This window comes from Labeo rohita, unplaced genomic scaffold, assembly GCF_022985175.1.
Source record: "Labeo rohita strain BAU-BD-2019 unplaced genomic scaffold, IGBB_LRoh.1.0 scaffold_710, whole genome shotgun sequence".
NCBI classification, from domain to species: Eukaryota; Metazoa; Chordata; class Actinopteri; order Cypriniformes; family Cyprinidae; genus Labeo; species Labeo rohita.
This window is the reverse complement of record NW_026129646.1, coordinates 15,127-36,819: the sequence shown is the minus strand read 5'-3', so window position 1 is coordinate 36,819 and position 21,693 is coordinate 15,127. Positions and strand designations below refer to the sequence as shown.

The window sequence follows — 21,693 nt, the reverse complement described above, 5'->3', positions numbered from 1 at the left end:
CTACAAAGTACAACAACAACCACAAACTACTTAAATGCTGGAACTAAGACTAATACAAAATAGATATATAATAAACGAAATACAAATCAAGAAGATCGAGAATTAAACAAACAATCCTCAGTCCTCCAGTCTCATGTTCCCCCCGTGATTATTCCGTCTATTGCTGCAAACGGGCGGAACTAAAAGTCAGCGGAGGCTGCGCGCCGGTCCTTAATGACGCACGGACCTGACTTCGGCAGCTCTCTCGTCTCCCGGTAGCTTCGGCAGCACGGTAACTTTAACTCAAAGAAAGCTATATTACTGAAACAACCACAAACAGCACAGTGAACTTAATTGTGTGCACTCCAACTAGTCACGATGTACTGAAAGTTAATAAAGTATATCCAAACAATCAACTTAGATGTGTGTGTGTGTGTGTGTGTGTGTGTGTGTTACCCTCACTACTGTGTGGCCACATCATGGGACTTGTTCTGTAAAGGAATATGACATCATTCATTAGGTGTCAGATATTTTTTTCTTTATTAAAAACACACGCAAAAAAAATTTACAAATCCTGTCCTTGTCTTTGTCCTCAGCCAAATTGGACCTACAGCTTTCATAGTTTTGTTATGCTAAAAACTGTTATTTATATATAAAAACTCAATCAATAGCAAGTTTAAGTTGTTATCATCCACATCAACTGATTAAAACATGAAATTATACATAATAAATTCTACAAATAAATGCTATTTTACCATGTTTTCGGTCAGTCCTGTCACGTTTACATAAAACTCAACATAAAATGTATGCGGTACGCCTTTAGGGTATGACTCAGAGGAAGTGACATAATTTGAACGAGGTGAAGCTAACACTGATCAAGGGTGAGTTCTGTCATTGAATTATATCATTTTAATTTTGTTTTTTTGTTTTTTGTGGAGAACAAGCTAAAGTGTCAGGCTCTGTCACGGTCAAACATCCCAGAAAATAATGAAAATGTTTGAAATCCAAAACATTGCAGAAATTCCTTGATTACATGTTTTTATGCCAGTATGCTAGCACACAGAGTAATGGCAGTTTAAAATGGCTGACCATCAGGCCCTGTCACATCCCTCTTTGACAGGGCCTGACAGTCCTGTAATATGGTCTTACAGATGTCTGCCATTGTTCTTTTTTTATTACCTTTATTGCATATAATATGTAGTTAACAGATGCCTTAGTAAAACTTTATTTGAATAAACAGATGTTGCACTGTAAATTCTAAGCTTTTTATGTTCATCCACCAATTTTTATTTTAATTTAATTAATTAAGTCACAAAGACATAGGTGCAAATTATGGAGTGAGCATCAGAAAAAAAAATAGGCTTAAGAGAAAGGCCGTAGTTCCAGGGCCGGGGCCTTCAAGGCTGAAAAAGGCTACCATCACATATTACAAGAGGGTGATATCATGGTAATAACTACATTATTACCTAGGAAATTACATGCAATTTTCGTTATTGCCATGTAATTTCCTAAATAATAATGTAGATATTACCACTGTACTACCCTGTTATCATAATATGATGTGGTACCACAGGTACTTTACATTGTGCTAGTCAGTTAAATGTCTGTTGATTACATTTAAATGAAATATGTTTTTATATTGAAATAAAATGAAATTAGTTTATTGAATTAAAAAGATGTTTGGACTATATCAGTTATCAGTTATATTCTAATGAATTAGGTCCTTATTATATGCATATATAACTGTGTAGATGAAGGTGGGGGTATATATCTACTACTATGTTTTTGCTAAAATCTCCTATGTAAAGGTAGTTTGTTTTTTTTTTCTTTTTTTTTTCTTTTTTACAACAATATGAGTACCGGGCAGGTATTCTGTGATTTTGTGTACTGCAGTTCACCGAAAAGCTTATATTTCTTATAGGAATTACAAATCCATGTTAGATACAATCAGGGACATGTGACCAATAAGAAAATGCTATTTTGTATGAAATTCATTAGGAAACAATTCTAACATATACAAATTTGTCTGTCACAGGGTCTGACATTTTAGGGGTGAAATGCGTATAAAAATGTATTTTATTCAATCATAAAAACAAGCTGTGATGGCACGGTATGTGTATCTCATAGTTTAACATGTCCTCCATATGACTCAACATTCAGATTTAAGAATAAGATCTTTTTCCCCAAAGATTTTTTAAGTGGAAATTTATGTTTCAAGCATAATGTCCCACTAGTTGCCATATCAACACTATATAGAGAAATGTGCACCAAAATTCAAAAACCTTTCTGAAGATATCACTAAATATTTAATTTACCATAGTAAAAGTACATTTCTGGCTGAAGAAAATTTTTCATCTCAATTTTTAGTATTCATTTAAAATGAGACAACTCGTACAGATGGGGAAAGTTGAATCACTGCTTTACAATCTGCTCCGCTATTATTAAACTATGTTATTCTATGACATTAGCAATGTAATTTTTACTGTTAACTTTTATGGATTTTATTGAAAAATCACAAGAAAGAGACTGAAGTTTGATGTTCAGAAATGAATATTTTAGGAAATGTGAAGCATTTTTGCTTGTTTATGTGTTTTGTGTTCTATGAGAGCTGTGTGTGGAGGGAGGGAAGTGTTTTTCTGAATGTGTTTCATCTATTTGTGCATTGTTTTGAACTATAGTTATGTCTTGCAATTAGGGTCATCCCACGCATGGTTGTGATGTGTTCATTGTAAGGATGGGGATTTTCCAAAAATATTGCATTCAAATATTTGGGCTCATAAAAAACGAATATTCAACTATTTGTTTATTTAAATGAAGTTTAATGAGAAAGACGTTATTTTTAAATATCAAGATTTTGATTACAGTACAGAACGTAGATTCACTCAAGTCGGCCTGTGTTTACATTGTTTCACATGTTAATGCTGAGAAAAACTGTAATATTCACATGCTCGGGTGACAGTTTGATCCTCAGTCTGATAACAATAAGGAAAGGAAGGAAAGGAAAGGACGTGACATGTGGCCAAGTATGGTGACCCATACTCGGAATTTGTGCTCTGCATTTAACCCATCCAAGTGCACACACACAGTAGTGAGAAGTGATCAAACACGCACACACACACACCGTGAACACACACCCAGAGCGGTGGGCAGCCATATTGCTATCGCTGCGGCGCAGGGAGCAGTTGGGGGAACGGTGCCTTGCTCAAGCTCACCTCAGTCATGGTATTGAGGGTGGAGAGAGCGCTGGATATTCACTCCCACCACCTTCAATCCCTGCCGGACCTGGGACTTGAACCCGCAACCTTTCGGTTACAAGCCCGACTCCCTAACCATTAGGCCACGGCTGCCCCCTAAGAATGCGTGCCTACAAAGATATTGTGTGCTAACTAGGGATGCACCGAATATTTGGCCACCGAAAATGGCCCAAAAGTGCGTTTTCGGTTTTCGGCTGAAAGATTTTTATCACCGAAACAACACGGCCGAAACAGTATGTTGTGATGACGCAAACAGAAACCGCGGCCTGCACGTGCTTGTCTAAACTAGTGTTTCTCAACAGGGGCGTTCGGACAGCATCGGGGAGCGCTGGAAGTAGTGATGGGAAGTTTGGATCATTTTACTAATGATTCATTGTTTACCTGGGTCTTTAGTCTATGATTCACTCACCTCACCTCTTATCTGACAAGCTTTCGGGTTTGAGTCGTTCATTCATCACGTGACAGCCCAATAAGCTTAACCTATGCAGTGTGAGCCGGAAAAAGAATTGATTAGTTCATCTCTCGAGTCTTCGGGTTCGAGTCGTTCGTTCATCACGTGACAGCCCCATAAGCAAAAGTTATCAACCAAATAAATTGCAGGAATAAATTACATTTTAATATACATTAAAATAGAATTCAGTTATTTAAAATTCAAATAATATTTCACAGTATTACTGTTTTACTTTATTTCTGATTAAATAATTGCAACTTTGGTGAGTAGAACAAACTTCATTTAAAAAATGTCTTATGTATTTCAGACACTTAAAGGTAATTTTAGTAGGGTAAACGTACCTATTAAGCTCACCAAAATCTACACTGAGACATTTTTAGTGCACAAGATGCCTCAAAAACCCGTCCAATTGAAACCTATGTTCTGCAGGTACCACTTAGACATTCAGCCAATGAGTGACGACAGTCAGTCATGTATCTCATCACCTCAGTAAACAGGGAGGGGAACAGAGCATATTACAGTATCTGACATCATATTTGTAAGTCCACATCTCTTTAATGTTATTACTGCACTACTGCACGTAATTTAAAATCTTACTATTTGTAAAGATCCTCTAATTTGGTATTTTACAACATTTTTGTCTCACTGATGTTCAGAAGTATAAATACACACATTTTCTAATTGTCTGGGAAATAAACATACATTGAACATTACAGTGAAATTTTAGCAAAGTGAGTTGTGTTCTTAAAGTAAGACTATATAAAAGCTGTGATTAATTGTTTATTGTTAAAAGGATGTGGTGCTATCTAGTGGTAAAGCTGATTTCACTACCACTGTGTCACTTCCTTATAAAAGTCATAGACTGAATCTTCACTGAATGCTCATCAGATCGTCAGTTCATCAGTTTGAGCTTCAAGTGCTTCATCCAGAGAAACAACCACTTATCTGCTAATTGTTTAAAATGTCCATAGGCATGTGGGTTTTCATTGTGTTTTTCATCAGTTTGGAGGGTAAGATAACATTTTCATTCTTTTCTCAAGCTGAATATTTTTTAGTTGTTGTGGTCACTAGTCAAGGGGCTTACTAGAACATTTTCAATAGTTTGTAGTCAATGCTGCATACAAGTTTCCAAACAATGCAACAAGTCTCAAATGTAAGCGTTTCTGAAATCTAAGCTAACTTGCTTTTTCTTATGCTATTACTATGCTATTTCAGAAAAGTCTAGAATTCTCTATGATATTCTGTTTTCTAGATATTCTAGATATATTCGACTCAAGTCCCTCTTTAGTCTTTACGTTTTTTTGATGAAATCACTAACTCTAAATATATGAAAAAGTAAGATATTCAAATGATGTTTAATATACAGCTTATAGAAATACTGCCACTAATTTCATGAAAAAAAACTGAAACAGGTCAGTCTGTGGGTGTTCACCACAGCAGCAGAATATAGATGATGCCTAATAATAAATACAATAAATCCATTATCTATGTGGAAAGGGTGCTTTTATGACCATTCAAACTTTCAGTTTCTTTTGCACTTCTATTTTGTGTCTGTCTCAAATGTCTGCTTGCACAAAAGTAACAGACTCTGTTTCAGGTTTCGTTTAAGTTTTTTGCAGTTTACTCAAGCTCTCAGTGTAACCCATGTTTAACCCTAATTTATCTTGTTTCAGATCTGGTGAATTGTGGATGGGATGAGTTAAAGACAGTGATGGAGGGAGATGTTCTGACTTTGCGAACAGGAATGCGTGAAATAAAAGGAGATGATGAAACAATGTGGCTGTTTTCAAGCACCAGCCAAACCACCCGCATAGCACAGATGTACCGTAGTAAAGTATGGTTTCATAAGACACTTGCTGACAGATTGCAGCTCGACCAACAGACAGGATCACTGACCATCTGGAACATCAGCGTCAGTGAATCTGGTCTTTATAAGCTTGAACTCACCATCAATGATTTGATCTCTAGGAGAACATTCAGAGTTGATGTATATGGTAAGTTTTAGCTACAGCCAACGCAAAAAATGCTAGTGCGTCGGTCGCATTCTGGGCCGGTATATTATGCTACGTAAAATATGTTAGTCTTGAGTGTTAAAAATCTAAAATTTATTTTGAAACTTTGTTTCACCTCAGTCAACATTTAAAGTTAGTGTTCAGCTTCTTTAAATAAAGAAGGTCATAAGATTTTTTTTTTCTTTTTTCCAAGACCCGTTTTAAGAGCAATTTTTATAGATATCAGGCCAAATTTCATTGGGAGTTGAAATTGCCATCTCTGATGTTATTCCTATATGTTCTGTTGCCCTAAAGCACCTGTTTCTGTACCTGTCATTAGTAGTGACTTATTGGTTACTGCAAGCCATGCTCAAGGTAAGTCCCCTTAACATGTATAGCATGATGAATGATGTTTATATCATTTTTTGTGAAAGTACTCTGCTGTGCTCTTATTAAATCAGAATTTCATCTTAATTTTTAGTCATATGTGACCCTGGATCACAAAACCAGTCTTAAGTCGCTGGGGTATTTTTGTAGCAATAGCCAAAAATACATTGTATGGGATTAGGAAAAGTAAAGATCATGTTCCATGAAGATATTTTGTAAATTTCCTGCAGTCAATATATCAAAACTTAATTTTTGATTAGTAATATGCATTATTAAGAACTTCATTTGGACAACTTTAAAGGTGATTTTCTCAATATTTTGATTTTGATTTTTTTTTTTTTTTTTTTTTTGCATCCTTAGATTCCAGATATTCAGATAGTTGTATCTCTGCCAAATATTGTCCTATCCTAACACTATACATCAATGTAAAGCTTATTTAGTCAAGGTGATGTATAAATCTCAATTTTGAAAAATTGACCCTTATGACTGGTTTTGTGGTCCAGGGTTACATATAAACAAAAATATCAGCAAATAAATTGCATATTTTTTCTCAGTTTGGGCCTTTAAGTAAAACCAGGGTTTTTTTCCTTCTCAGAATTTCCAAAAACAGAGTTCTGCTCTGTGGTCTGCTTTGTAAAAAATGATAGAAGTGTGTTCATCTCATGGTATAAAGAGGCTGAAATGCTGAACCAGACCAGCAATCCTGATCTCAGCATAAACCTCAGTTTACCATTAGAGGTTCATTATAATGATCCAGAGACCTACAGCTGCACTGCTGCAAATCCAGTGAGCAAGAAGAGTGTCCATCTGCAGATGAAAGAGATCTGCACACAACATGAAGGTACATGAAATCAAACTATTTACCACAGAACTCTCTTCCTGTCACAATAACCACAATGAAAAGATGTGTATTATGTATAGCTATTGTCAGTCACAGCATGAACCTACACTGAGAAAATGGATTCTGTGTCCCATGGCACATTATGTGATAAGTAATGGTTAAATGATTACAGAAAATAGTGTTGAAGTGTTTAATAAATGTGATCAAAATATTAAAGTCTGCTTGAACCGGAAGTTGCATACTTCGGTATTGTGACATATTTCCAACTTAAACTGACAGCAAACTAATGATTGGATGGGCGTGGTTATGTTCTGCTGGAGCCATCAAACTGACAGGATCAGAGAAGGAATGCCATTCCAGAGCGGAAGTAAATATTGAGATTTTGATTAAAGATTACCACAACAAACTATTTTTTTTTCAGTGGATTAACTTAGGTCAGTAATGATGAAAATGTACCATACTTTTCAAATGGAATATAAACATTAATATCACATCCAAAAAAAAAAAAAAACTTTTTTGGAATTCATAAGGACTTTAAATCCTACCTGGACACTCTTCTTACATCCAGCAACTCTACCATTGACTTTTGTATGTTATTCAAAAAATTGTGCCCGAGTCTCTTGTGCAGTATCAAAGTCTCGCCTACACTTTTGCAGACCCAGTGGCAAGCACACAATCATGATGCCATACCCCCTTTTATAGCATTAAATAACTGAAAGCATACTTATTTGAAAAAACGAAACACTTGAACATACATCAGCATGATAAGAACTACCTAAAATGACAGATACCATCTTTAGGAAAACTATATTAGAAGTGTAATCAGTCTCAGTCCCATTTGAGGGCGTGGTTTATGACCTATACTGCAGCAAGCCACCAGATGGTGATCAAAATGTTTTGGCTTCCTTTTTCAGGACTAGTGATGGGAAGTTCAGATCATTTTACCAACTCGGACCTTTGAGTCTCGTTCAGCAAAATGAACAAATCTTTTTTCGAGTCATTTCGTTCATTTAGTTCATTTTAACAAAATATAATTAAAATGTTACCTGTTACCTCCATAACACATCTACTGCTTACACAAGCGTTGATCATACTTCAAATGAAACAAAACTATAATGCTATAAGAAACAGAAAAGATTAATTCATTGTTTACCTGGGTCTTTAGTCTATGATTAGCTCACCTCACTTCTTATCTGACAAGTTTTCGGGTTTGAGTCGTTCGTTCATCACGTGACAGCCCCATAGGCTAACCCTATGCAGTGTGAGCCGGTGTTGTACCGAAATCCGACCCCCCCGTGAAAATCTTACCCCCTCGCGTGCACGTGCCTCTCACATTGAAACGCATTGCAGCGACTTCAAAACGCATTTCGTCCGGCTTTTCGTCGTTTTTTTTTTTTTTTTTTTACAGAATATTTTTCGATGTTCCACACATCAAGCATCAAGGAGCTTACATGGAAGCGTTGTCGACATTTGAAGTAATAAGCAGAAATTTGATTCGTGTGTAAAATAGATGCAAACCGTAAACTGTCGAGACTTCCGCAGGCTAAAGAATACAGCTGCCAATTGCAAAAATAAAGCTGTTAAATTCAGATTGCACTGACTATCCTGCTGCATTAAGATCCAAGTCGTATTTGCTGTTGTCATTTGTTATTAGTTTATTTCGTGATTTGAGTAAACACTGTATTAGCCTACTCTGCCCGTTGAACTTACAACACCGGAAAGAGAATTGATTAGTTCATCTCTTGAGTCCTCAGGTTTGAGTCTTCGGGTTTGAGTCGTTCGTTCATCACGTGACAGCCCCATAAGCTTTAACCTATGCAGTGTGAGCCGGAAGGAGAATTGATTAGTTCATCTCGCGAGTCTTCGGGTTCGAGTCGTTCGGTCATGACGTGACAGCCCCATAAGAACGAACGACTCCAAAAACTCGATATAACTACTTAGAATACACAGCGCATTACAAAACAATGCAGACCCTTACAATTTTTTTTTTTTACCACAAATAAAATAAACTATAGTCAAGTCATGGTAACCACAAATTAACTATGGTTTTGCTACACTAACCATAGTTAAACCATGGTATTTGTAGTAAAACTGTGGCTATACAAATGGTAGTCTGTATGCCAAAAAACACAGATACTATACTTTTAATATAGTAATGCTGCCTTCTCGTGCTATCGCAGATATACAAATTACATCATTAGAAGTAATTACCATGTAACTATTATTATGTTATTGTGTTCATTTTAATATGTCAAATAACTTGGATGTCCCTAATATTAAATGTTAAATGAATGAAATGGACACTAAATAGAAACAATTATTATTATAAAACTCTACACTAATCTACTATAATGTATTTTAATGTTGATGTGGGACAATGTGAGAGACACCTATCAAATTAAAAAAAAAAAAACATTGTAAAAATTATCAGCCTTCTACAGGCACCTTGGGAATAGAAACGCCATTGGTTAGTAAATGTTTGAGTCAAGCATGATAGTATGATATTATAATAATTTAGCATTAAACTTTAGAAATTAGAATAACCATGTATGAATGCATATTTGTCATGTTGACTGAATTTAGGACTGGTGGTGGTGCTTAAGATATTGTTTGTCATTTAGTGTTTCTATAAAACAGGAAAAAAACTAAAAAAAAATACTGAAAAAAATAACAAAACTACTACAAATTCTACTATTAATAACAATATAATACGCATTAAGGATTAATGAGCTGCTGGGTTCATGAATATTAATGTCTGCGTTCGCTCTAACTGATTTGCTGAAATCAAAACAGGGGCGATAATTGGTGAACGCCATCCAATGAGATTGCCGTTTGTGCATTAGTTCCACGTACTAATGGAGAAAACGACAGTTCTTAAAATCTGAAGAATTCTAAAGGAAGTCCATTATTTTGAGAGGAAAACACAATAAAGAATATCATTTACATCAAGAATATCATATATAGCACGTCATGGTATAAGACTCTCTCACTCTGTATCTTTCTTTGCGTGTGTGTGAGAAAAAGCGACATCTAGTTGTGTGCATTTACACTAGAGCAGAGGTCTCAAACTCAATTCCTGGAGGGCCGCAGCTCTGCAGAGTTTAGCTCCAACCAGCTCCAACTCACACCTGTTTGGAGTTTCTAGTAATCCTGAAGACCTTGATTAGTTGGATCAGGTGTGTTTGATTAGGGTTGGAGCGAAAATGTGCAGAGCTGTGGCCCTCCAGGAATTGAGTTTGAGACCACTGCACTAGAGTCTATGGTTCATCAAATACAGGTACGCTGCGCATCCATTCAGATCAACTAAAAAATGGGTTAAATTTGTACCTTCACTGGGGTTATTCCCATCACAATGGCGTATTTAAGTGCTTTAATGTCGGAATGAATAAAATGAAGCATCCCATTGGTTCGACAAACATATAAACATGTACCGTGCTACACATGCAGTTTGCTGAAGAATTTTGGTCAAATACATGCTTATTTCCCTGCTTACAATATGCTTACAATACACTGTCAGAAAAGATTTGCAAAATTTGTACCTTCACAATGGGTCACTACATATCTGTACCCTTTCCATGGGTACATATCTGCAGTATGTACCTTTCAAAGGCAAATATGTACCTCCTGCTGACTAAATTGTACCTTATAGTGCTATGGTACCATAGTGTACCTTTAAAAAAGATGCAAATGTGTCCTTTTTAGGGTACTGCCCCAGTGACAAGCCTTTTGTACCTTGTGATGGCAAATCTGTACTCCATACAACACATTAAAAAGGCCAAAATGCTATTCATGACATTTATTGAACATTCAAAACTATTACATTCTCATATTTTTCACAGGATGAATGTTTTAATCTCTATCACAATGTGTCAAAAGGATGCATAGTGAACAATTTTTTATACTCTTTTTAACCATGTAAAACCTTTTATAAAAATTGTAAACAGCAAAAATATCAAGCTTAACATTATAAACTTTTTTCCAAAATCTGTATTTCCATTTCATTAACTTTTTTAAAAAACTGTATTAAAACATGTAACATTAAGAATAGTAATTTCACTTTTTTAAAACAGCACTAGATCTCATGTTAAGTACTGTAAATTTTTCTACTACATTCTAAATTTTCTAAAACGAGTTTTGAACATCAAGAATCACAAAGCAATCTTTTGTACACATTACACATTAATTGTAACTTTATACCCTTAAAACATTTGATCATAAACACAGTACTACACATTTAATTTGAATGTTTTAAACATTCTTGAGTATCACAAACAATTTATCATCAGCAGAGTACATATCAAGGGCCTGAAAGTCCATCTCTTGCCCTGGTTTTATTACACTCCATTCAAAGTCAACTTTAACTGTGTACGCATGAAAGTGTGAATCATACGACACTGGTATTAAAAACTTGCCGCACAGAAACCATACAGTGTTGACATTTAAAATGTATTTAATTTGGAAAAATAGAGGAATTTCCTCTGTGTGGACATAGTCAACTATGAATACATCTTTTAAAGCATACTTCATACTGTCAACGGTCACATTTGAAACATGCTCAATGTTGAAAAAAATAAAAAAATTGATGTCATTCACTATTTCCTGCTGGACAGTCTGTGGAATGTGATTTTTTTCTCTACATTTTAGAATAAAACTGAAGAGATTTTCTTCAAAATTTGTCAAAAGCTCATTCCTACTAGGTGGATGCATTTTGTCTGCCCTAGGCTGGAGCTCATTAGTATTCTCCAGATCATTGTGACAGTCCATGTTTTCAAAATCATCGTCATTGTCCATGTTTTCAGTAGCATCCATATCATCAGGAGGTAGAACAAGCTTCCTATGCTTTCGATAGACATGACGCCCGAAAGACTCATATATTGTAAAAGATGACTTGCAGTTATTCAGTCCACAGGTGATGCTGAAATTGGGTTCGTGGTTGTGAACCAGACCAACATGTTGAACTAGTTTCATTAAGGTGAAGGTTTTTCTTCTACACCTTGTGCATCGATATGGTTGTGGCATTTTTAGCACAGGATATTAAGTACTCGGGTGACAGTTATTGGAAGGGGCTTGCCACCCACCTCAGTAATCTTTGCTATGGCATGCTGCAGGAAGGTCAGTGTATTCTTCATGTAGGGTGGATAAGCGAAGTTGAAAACATAGTAAGCACTGAAGGCTGCAAGTATCCCTTCTTCAACTCCTATTCCCCTGCACACCTCCACACCATCTGCTTTGACAAGGACTTGAACCCTCTTGGAGAAAGCCATTTTCCAGTCAGTTTCTACCAACTGTATGGTTGGGTATGGATTATCAGCATCACACTGTGAGAAGAAAAGAAAATGTTAAACATCTATTAGTAAAACAATGCAACATCTGTCACAACTACATAACCAGACCTGTATCAGATTATTACAAAGTGAGAGTTTAACAAATAGTTCCATACCTCTCCCAATGTGATTAAGCTCTCAGCTTTCTCTTTAAAGATGTGGGGCAGCAGAATCAGTGCTGTACGAAAGTCAGAATCTATTGTAAAAATAAATAAATTAAGTACTTTTCAATAATTTAATATTATAAATGGCCTGTTTTCTTATTCATTTATTTAAATTTTAAAATAATTAGGCTCAGTAAGGTCCATAAACTGCTGATCAGAGTAGGAGTGGGCAATAAACAAAATTTGGACTATTGTCTCCACTGCTATACACTTGCATGTTACAGTGCGGTGTCTAAAATTAAATCTGATCATCATATAAAGCCATCAAGTCTTTTCAGAAAATTTGGACTGAACAGTTTCTTATTGATTAGTTTATGATCGCTTTATGAACTTTTCAAAGCAACAAAGTTGTAGTTGAATGGAAAAGAAACCTCTTTTTAAAATATCTTAACTTGTTTCGAAAATGAATAACAGTAATAGGGTTTTGAACAATGTGATCAATTGATGACTTTTTTTGTGAACTAACGCTTTAAAGCAACTGCAGCCTAATAATCTACAGCAATCACACCTAAAAAACGTTTATTACATTTAATTTGTTCCATTTATTTTTAATTTATTTTATTCTATTCTATCCAATTTATTTTTCTGTTGTAATTTTTTTGTCTTATAGCTTGTAATTACATATTTAGTTATTATTTTATTATTTTCTACTTTAGGTTTGAAAATGTTTTACTCTACATTAGACTAGTATTTTTTATAGACACTTTTTTTTTTAAAGTAGAAGTTCACTTCTAGAACTAAAATTATACAGATGATGTTCTCGCCCACTTGTCATCCAAGATGTTCATGTCTTTCTTCAGTCTTAAAGAAATTAAGTTTTTGAGGACAAGCAAAAATAAATAAGCAAACCTTCTTTCTAGAGAAATATAATTATTCACATTAACTATAGTAGTTCACTAACAAGCTACGCAATAATGCATGCATTATCAGAGAGGCGATACATCTCTGATAATGCACGCAATATTGCATAGCTTGTTAGTGAACAACGGCTCTGTGTAGTAAATGCCGCTTTGTGAATGAGATTTACAACTAATCACACCTACCTACATTTAATAGTTCAATTCACATTTATTTGTATAGCGCATTTCACAATACATATTGTTTTAAAGCAGCTTTACAGAGAATGCAGGTCAACATTTCAATTTAGAGTAATCTGTTACTGAGTAAATAGTTGTCAAATAAATTACTAGACAGAACTGTTGAAGGAGAAGTTCACTACCAGAACAAAAATGTACAGATTATTTACTCACCCCTTTGTCATCCAAGATGTTCATTTCTTTCTTTCTTCAATCGTAAAGAAATTATGTTTCTTGAGGAAAAAATTTCAGGAATTATCTCCATACAGTGGACTTCAATACTGCCCCCAAGACTGAACTTCCAAAATGCAGTTTCAATGCAGCTCCAAAAGGCTCTAAATGATCCCAGCTGAGGAAGAAGGGTCTTATCTAGCAAAACAATCAGTCATTTTCTAAACAAATTGACAATTTATATACTTTTTAACCTCAAATGCTGGTTGTGTCTTGTCTCTGCGATAAGCATGTGTAGTCTGTGTAATTGGGGTCAATACAGTTAGGGTATGTCGAAAAACGGTATGTTGCATGTTCACTTTGTAAACATCGGTTAGGTTCTTCTACAGCGATGTAGGGTGATTTTGGAGTTGTGAGTTTTTTGACATCCCTTAGCTGTCTCAAAGTAGACAAGATGAGTGTTTAACGGTTAAAAAGTATATAAACTGACCTATCGTTTTGCTAGATAAGACCCTTCTTCCTCGGCTGGAAACATTTAGAGCCATTTGAAGCTGCGTTTAAACTGCATTTTGGAGTTCAAACTATAAGACCACTATAAGGAGATCATTCCTGAAATGGTTTCCTCAAGAAACAGAATTTCTTATCGACTGAAGAAAGACATGAACATCTTGGATGACAATAGGGTAAGTATATTATCTGTACATTTTTGATCTGGAAGTGAATTTCACCTTTAAATGAACAAAGCAGATGATAAACAAAAAAAATAATAGTGTTTGCTTTGTTAACTTTAATATTAGAAAGGCAAACACTATACTTTTTCATCAACTACTAGATTTGGGAAAATACTATAATAGGATTACGGAATCAAGAAGTTAAAATGTATAAGTTACAATGTTTAAAATCTGTTAATTTTACAGATTTTTTACAGGTGTAATTTTTTTTATAATTCAAAAATCACAGTATATTAAATAATATAAAAAAATCCACATTTTGAATGTTTAGCACAGCATGTTAACTGAGTTTCTTTGCATCTGCTACTTGGACCCTGCTTTCTAAGATATCGGCATCAGGCTAGTGTTAATTTCGTCACCTATTTTTAATTTAGTCTTAGTCTTAGTCTTGTGCCAAATGTCCTTGTTAGTTTTAGTCATATTTAGTCATTCACATATCTTTTTTTGTTAGTGAAGTTTTAGTCGACTAAAAGTCTCGTCATTTTAGTCTAGTTTTAGTCAAAAGAAAACTCAAGGTATCTTAGTCAAGTTTTAGTCGACTAAAAGTCTTTTAATTTTAGTCTAGTTTTAGTCAAAAAAGAACTCAATATATTTTAGTCTAGGTTTAGTCAAAAAATTGTAGTCTTTTTTTAAAATAACACATTATTACTGAGATTATTACTGATACACATTTCAGTAAAAAAAGTGTTTCACATATCTCAAACATTGGTTAAATGTCATAATTACCTGACAAAATACACTTGTTGAATGATTTTTGTTGAATGCAAATGTTAAACGTGTCTGGTTTTCAATTTCTGATTTAGGAGACACATTCACAAATGATTAACCTGTTCTGAAGAGCATTTTATTTTAACCAACACAATTCAAAAGCTGGGTCCCAACAGACTCCGACTGACAACTTAAGTTACAAAGGTTTTTAAAACTGTTTTGGTTGCCTTGTGTCTCATGTTTCTGTTCAAATCAGAAATAAAATAAATATACTCGGAAAAACTGAAAAGAATAGGCCTACTTTACTCTGGGCCTAAAATACAACCTATTTACAGTCTAGGTTGATCTTGGGAAATAACAAATAAGATTTAACAAGGCTTTAACAAGGATCAACAATTAACAGTGCTGTTGTTACTACAGCTGCTGATACTAAAGCTTACTACAGCTGCTGAAACTTCCACTTTAGGAATGAATTAAACAATCAAGTTCAAAGGCAAGATTTGCAACAGAATGCAAAATCTAAACCATTGAGGGTTATTTAAAGTAAAAAAAAAAATAAATAAAAAAAAAATAAAAATAACTCTAACCAAACTTTAACCAGAGCAGTATTGCAGTTATCACTCTAGACTTTAAGTTTTAGAAAAGCACTTCTTTCTAATGTAATTCTTGCTCTGTTGCGGCGGCCACTTGAAAGCTCTCCAGTTAAACTAAAGACCCGCTCTGCAAACGCTTCGGAAGCTGGCATTGCCAGAAGGTCTAATGCCAGGGGTTTCAGCAGTGGATACATGGTGGAGCTTTGAGAAGACCAGAAACTAACTCCATAGCTAACTGGTTGATTTACAGCGTAGATGCCTAAAATCAGCATTAGCTTATGAGACGTTAATTTAGGTTAACTTACCTGAATGTGTGGGTGGTTAGCCTTTAGATGTCGTTTAAGGTTGGTGGTGTTTTTCCCCGAAATTCTTTGTCCGCAGTGTTTCCCGTCAGTTATGATGACACATTCTGACTTTTTGTAGGTATCATTGTACTTAAAATGCGACCAAATATCGAGCCTCTTCCTTCGACCTAGCATGTCGTCGTCGCTCGTCACTCGTGTTCGCTTTGTGTGTTGTGTGTTCAGCAGGAGTATGAGACCTGTAACTTGAGCAACAGCGCGAAGCCGCGAACTCGTTTTGAATATTTTAAAGCCGTAACAGCTGATGAAAAAGCAGAGACGATTGTAGACGAAAATGAAGAGAGATTTTATCTTAGTTTTTATTTTATGCAAAACATTTTCGTCTCGTCTTTTTTCGTCAACAATAATGCATGTTAATTTAGTCTTAGTCAGCGTTTTTGGACAGTGGTGCAGTCTTGTCATCGTCTCGTCTTAGTCATGAGGTCGTTGACAAACATATTTCGTCTCGTCTCGTCTCGTCTCGTCTGACGAAATTAAGACTACATCAGGCATAAAAAAAAAATCTATATTAGTCCAACATAGGACAAATATAATACATAATACATAATGTTATACTTACATTTCTGTAGTCAAAGTTTGTTGATAGGATTCTGCTGGCACTGGTTCTAGTGTTATTCTAACCACCTCCTTCAGCTCGTGTATCCAAAAAAAAAAAAAAGAATGATCAGTGTCAGCTTGAGGTTAACAGCAACAATAAAATCAATGTCTTTTTCAATGAACATTTAATCCACAATAAATGAAAAATACACAATAACTCTGTACGTATACACCAGGGGTCCTCAACTCTGGCCCGCAAGATCCATTTTCCTGCAAAAAGTTCAGCTCCAGTCCTAATCAGACACACCTGAACAAGGTAATTAAGGTCTTTAGGATCACTTGAAAGTTACAGGCAGGTGAGCTTGATCAAGGTTGGAGCTAAACTCTGCAGGAAAATGCATCTCGCCAGCCAGAGTTGAGAACCTCTGGCATAACCTTACACTCTCAGAAAAAGGTACAAAACTGTCACTTGGGTAGTACCCTAAGGTACAAAAGCTAAAAGGTACCAATATGTACACTTAACGTACTAACAGAGAAATGCTTTTTTTTTCTGAGAGTGACTGATTAGAAGCAAAATTATTTAAATTAGCAGCTCAAAGAACGTATTTCACGAGTTTACCAGTTTTGATAAATAACGGTAACGTCAAACACATTTCACTTGTCCTTGGAAGGGCTCAATGCCGACGTAACGTTACTCCTCGATGTGACAGGACAAATCATTCTTATGTTTAGAACGTATACCAAATAAAACTGATATTAATCAACACGGATTATATTCGTAAATTATAGAATTTCAGACTGATTAGGAGAGACGTTAAAATAAAACCGGACAGGCTCGCGTCCGGAGTGAACACGGGTAACGTTAACGTTAGAGTAGTAAGAAAATTCTAGGAAACTGAATATTAGATCTGCCGATTCACAGAAAACAGGATGATTTTGAATTGTTTCTATGGCCTGTTCAGCGTCTTGAGCATTGTCTCGCGGTAGAGTATAAGTTATGCGAAAATGTACATCTTAGTTTCTGTCTACATAATAAAAACAACTGTAATAATAACAATAAGCTTAAATGTAATAATGCGTTGGTTTTGTCAGGTCAGTGTTTTCGAAGAAAGTTTTCCCTCACGCGTCAGGTAACGTTAGGCTACAGACGCAATGTCAAGTGAACTTGAATCAACGGATTTTCACAGTACTTAAAACAAAACTTGCCTCTGAATTTCTTTGCTTCGTCTTCAGAGACGTTTATTCCAGCTTCTTTCAATTTTTGAAGAAAATGCTCCGTCGACAGCATCAGCAGTGAGTCAGCCATGATGTCGAATAACCGCCGTGCACAATCTCAACAACTTCGCGCGCATTAAAATGCACCGCGCGGGGTACAATCCCATTGGACGACAAGAATTTAAAGAAGAGTGGCTGCGAAAATGCATACTTGAACTTTGAGGCAAAGTAGTTCACCATGTAATGTTAAGTAAACGTTAAATACATTGTGATTTTGCTAAGAAAGATTAGTACATGTATTTGTTTAACTCTAAATTAAAAGCAAAACTTAAAACAGCTCTTATATCAGTTTAAAATTACAATTAAAAATACAGCCTCCTTTAATGCATGTGCTTTATGTTTAAAAGTTATTATCTTGATGATCTGCATAATCAAAATGTCATGTTCTTCTGTACTGTTCAGAACTACTCAGTGAAGATGTGGGCTGTTAAATATATTTGGTTATTTTATGCATCTCTTCCAAATAACCAACAACTCATGAAAATAATTATCTTCTCTGTTTAATCTATTTGGGGTGACTGTTTCATACACTTTGGCCTACTCCTTTAGTCACACAAGTGATTGTACCTTTGTTTGGGGATTAAATGGTCCAATAATGGACCCTCTGACAGTTGGAAACATATTTGTACCCTTTTCACCCCTAAATGGTACATATGAGTACCCTAAGGTGCGACTATGACCCATTGAGGGTACAACTTCACAATTTGTACCCTAAGTGTCACAAACGGACCCCAACCGTACCCTTTTTTCTGACAATGTAGGTATTTTTAAAAAAAAAAATGATCATTGAGTGTTCAGAAACAGCCAGCATACAAACAGATCCACTAAAGCATTTCATTTTCTTATTAAAGATAAAAATATTCTTAAGAAAATGTATCTTACAAAATTTATGTGAATCTTGCCAAAATTTTATTGATTAAATTGCCATCTCTGATGCTATTTATGTGTTCTGTTGCCCTAAAGCGCCAGTTTCTGTACCTGTCATCACTGGTGGCTCACTGGTCAGTGCAAGCCATGCTGAAGGTCAGTCTCATATGTATTCCCATATATTAATTGAAATGTATTTCAAATGTGTTCCGATTTTTATGTTGCTTAGTTTCCTGTTTCCTTTCCTTTGCTTGCTTGTGTTTCCTTTGCTTGTTTTCTTCTTGTTTATTGTGACTTAACCCTGTAAAGCCTTGTGTATCATATTTGAGATGCAATTTACGAAGACCTCTAAATGATCAACATTATCAAAATTTTGCAAACATACACTATTTAACCCACTGTTGTCTAATTCATAGTTACAACAGTTTACACTTTAAGTTATATAATTATGTAAATAAACTATATATTTTAAAAAAATGTCCATGTACAAATTATAATTTGGGCCTTTGAATAAAACATGTTTTTTCCTTCTCAGAATTTCCAAACGGAGAGATCTGCTCTGTGGTCTGCACTGTAAAAAATGATCGATACATGTTTATCGCTTGGTACAAAGGGGTTGAAATGCTGAACCAGACCAGCAATCCTGATCTCAACATTAACCTGAGTTTATCATTAGAGCTTCATTATAATGATCCAGAGATCTACACCTGCATGGGTGCAAACCCAGTGAGCAATAAGAGTGTCCAGTTGAACATGAAAGAGATCTGCACACGACAGGAAGGTTCAACACCTCATTTACCGCAAAAGTCTCTTCCTGCCACAATAACCTATGTGCAGGTTCTGTGTCTCCACAGACAAAATGAGACAGATGTTTATGAATAAGTCTCTTCTCTTTCAGGTTGTCTGGATCATTGTGGCGTCACTGAGGCTCTGATTCGTCTGGTACTGTCTGGTCTGGTAGGAATCGCCACTATGATATTCCTGGTTGAGCATGTGAGGTTCTGCTCATCTCAGATAAGAGCTGCTTCCTCTGCCTGAACTTCCATGAGACCAACTGACATGTCATACAGAGTCACGCATATGGAGCTTTAGTTATCCAAATATTTCTGTGCTATCAAACTTTTCACTAATATTCCGTTACTGGTGCTAATGAAATTAAATTATATCCCCTTCATGCTCCTCTTTTTCAGGAAATATGACAACATAAAGAATTGAAAAACAGTCTTTTACAGTATATACACTGCACCCACTGTCTGACATTACTGCATTCTGCAGTTAACACAGAATGCACATTAAATGTATTTTCTTCTCTGAAATGATTGTATTGTTCAACGAAATTAAACCACTTTTAAAATGAACTGCAGTAGCAGTGGAGCAGGAAGTGGTCTAATGGTTTGTGTTCTGCAGTGGCATGCAATCTATGAGGATTTATGTTTAAAGACATATTATTCCTGGATGTTGTCATCCAGAGGGCACACAAAGCCAAAAACCATTAAAAGAATAATTTCTTACTCATTAATATGGATATGAACAAATATGCAATGTAACCTTGGATGAAGAAAAAAAAAAAAAGGAACAGTGTAGATATCAATTTTTAAACATTAAAGGGGTCATCGGATGCAAAGTTCACTTTTACATGTTGTTTGAACATAAATGTGTGTTGGCATTGTGTGTACACAACCACCCTATAATGACAAAAATCCACCCAGTGGCTTATATTTAACCTGTAAAAATAATTTCCCCTTTTTCAAATCAAGCCATTCTCAACAATGAAATGAATTGTTCTACCTATTGGATTGTGTCTTTTTAACGTCTACACCTACCCAACTCTAAACTTAGCCCTTACTATAATACAAAAACAGTTTTATTTATACAGTGTGACAAAAATAACATTAAATTGATGTGCGCATGCCCAGTAGCTAGAGCTCTATTCCTTCTATCCTTAACCACGACACAACGACACCGGCCGCTCCCACTATAGTTGATTGATACAGTCATCTTACCTTAGACCCACCTTGAATGAGCAGTAACAGTCCAATCACCATTCTTTCTATGCCAGAACAGGGAAGTAGACAAGAATGGCTCCTAAGCGATTGAGGTGTTGTGTTGCTGAATGTAATAATGAACATAGTGGTTGTCATTTAATCCCGACATCTGAGCCACTGAAGATGCAGTAGATTACATTTGTTTGTGAAGGGAATGCGGCTCCCGATCTACACATATCCGTCTATGTTCGTGCAAATCATTCGTGATCCAGCTTCACTTACAGCAGAAGTGAGTATAAGGTTAGTTATTTTTTTTTTTTTTTAATGAATCTTTGCGATCGCCTTTCCTAATAACGTGCTAGTTAGCAAGTTTAGCGGCTAAACACGGCTAAAGTAAACAGGCTCGTCACACCATAGAGAGAAGAGAGGGGGCGGGGCGAGCAGAGCTCATTTGCATTTAAAGCAACCTCGACCAGAACAGGATGATTTTTGCAGAGCTGATTTTGGCAAGGTAAAAAAAGGTGTTGTTTTACACTACCATTTAAGACATTTTAACCAAAGCATGTTATAGACTTTTCATTAAGACCCTAAAGAATTATATCAACTTGTGGAAAATGGACATCAGATGACTCCTTTAAGCTGAACAGAAGAGCTCTTCTAGACCCCATAAAAACATTACACAATAAAAAGGAAGTATATGTCCTTAAACAACAACTCCTTGTTCTTTGGTTCTATTTTGATGGATTGATAAAACAACTCCAACTCCCCCGAAGGGAGGCCCACTAAATCTCACACATGGCTAACACAATTGACCAACTGAACTCTCAGAAATGTTAAAGGAGAAGTCCATCTCCAAAACAAAGACTCACAGATAATGTACTCACCCCCTTGTCATCCAAGATGTTCATGTCTTTCTTTCTTCAGTCGTAAAGAAATTATGTTTTTTGAGGAAAACATGTCAGCATTTTTCTCCATATAATGGACTGATATGGTGCCC

General features: G+C 35.5%; 1 protein-coding gene across 2 annotated transcripts; it reads left to right on the top strand.

Annotated features, from left to right (window-relative positions):
• Positions 1-217: 217 nt before the first annotated feature.
• LOC127161680 (SLAM family member 5) lies at positions 218-20,041 on the top strand. 2 transcript variants are annotated; one of them, XM_051104393.1, is made up of 9 exons: positions 227-271; positions 4,114-4,222; positions 4,573-4,694; positions 5,358-5,678; positions 5,991-6,050; positions 6,658-6,903; positions 18,808-18,867; positions 19,247-19,492; positions 19,610-20,041. In XM_051104393.1, exons 3-9 carry the CDS (start codon positions 4,646-4,648, stop codon positions 19,747-19,749), a joined length of 1,122 nt encoding a protein of 373 aa, XP_050960350.1. In that variant the 5' UTR covers positions 227-271; positions 4,114-4,222; positions 4,573-4,645; the 3' UTR covers positions 19,750-20,041. The 2 variants fall into 2 exon arrangements, with proteins under 2 accessions (XP_050960351.1, XP_050960350.1); XM_051104394.1 differs by lacking the exons at positions 4,114-4,222; positions 4,573-4,694 and having other exon boundaries at positions 218-271.
• Positions 20,042-21,693: the final 1,652 nt, after the last annotated feature.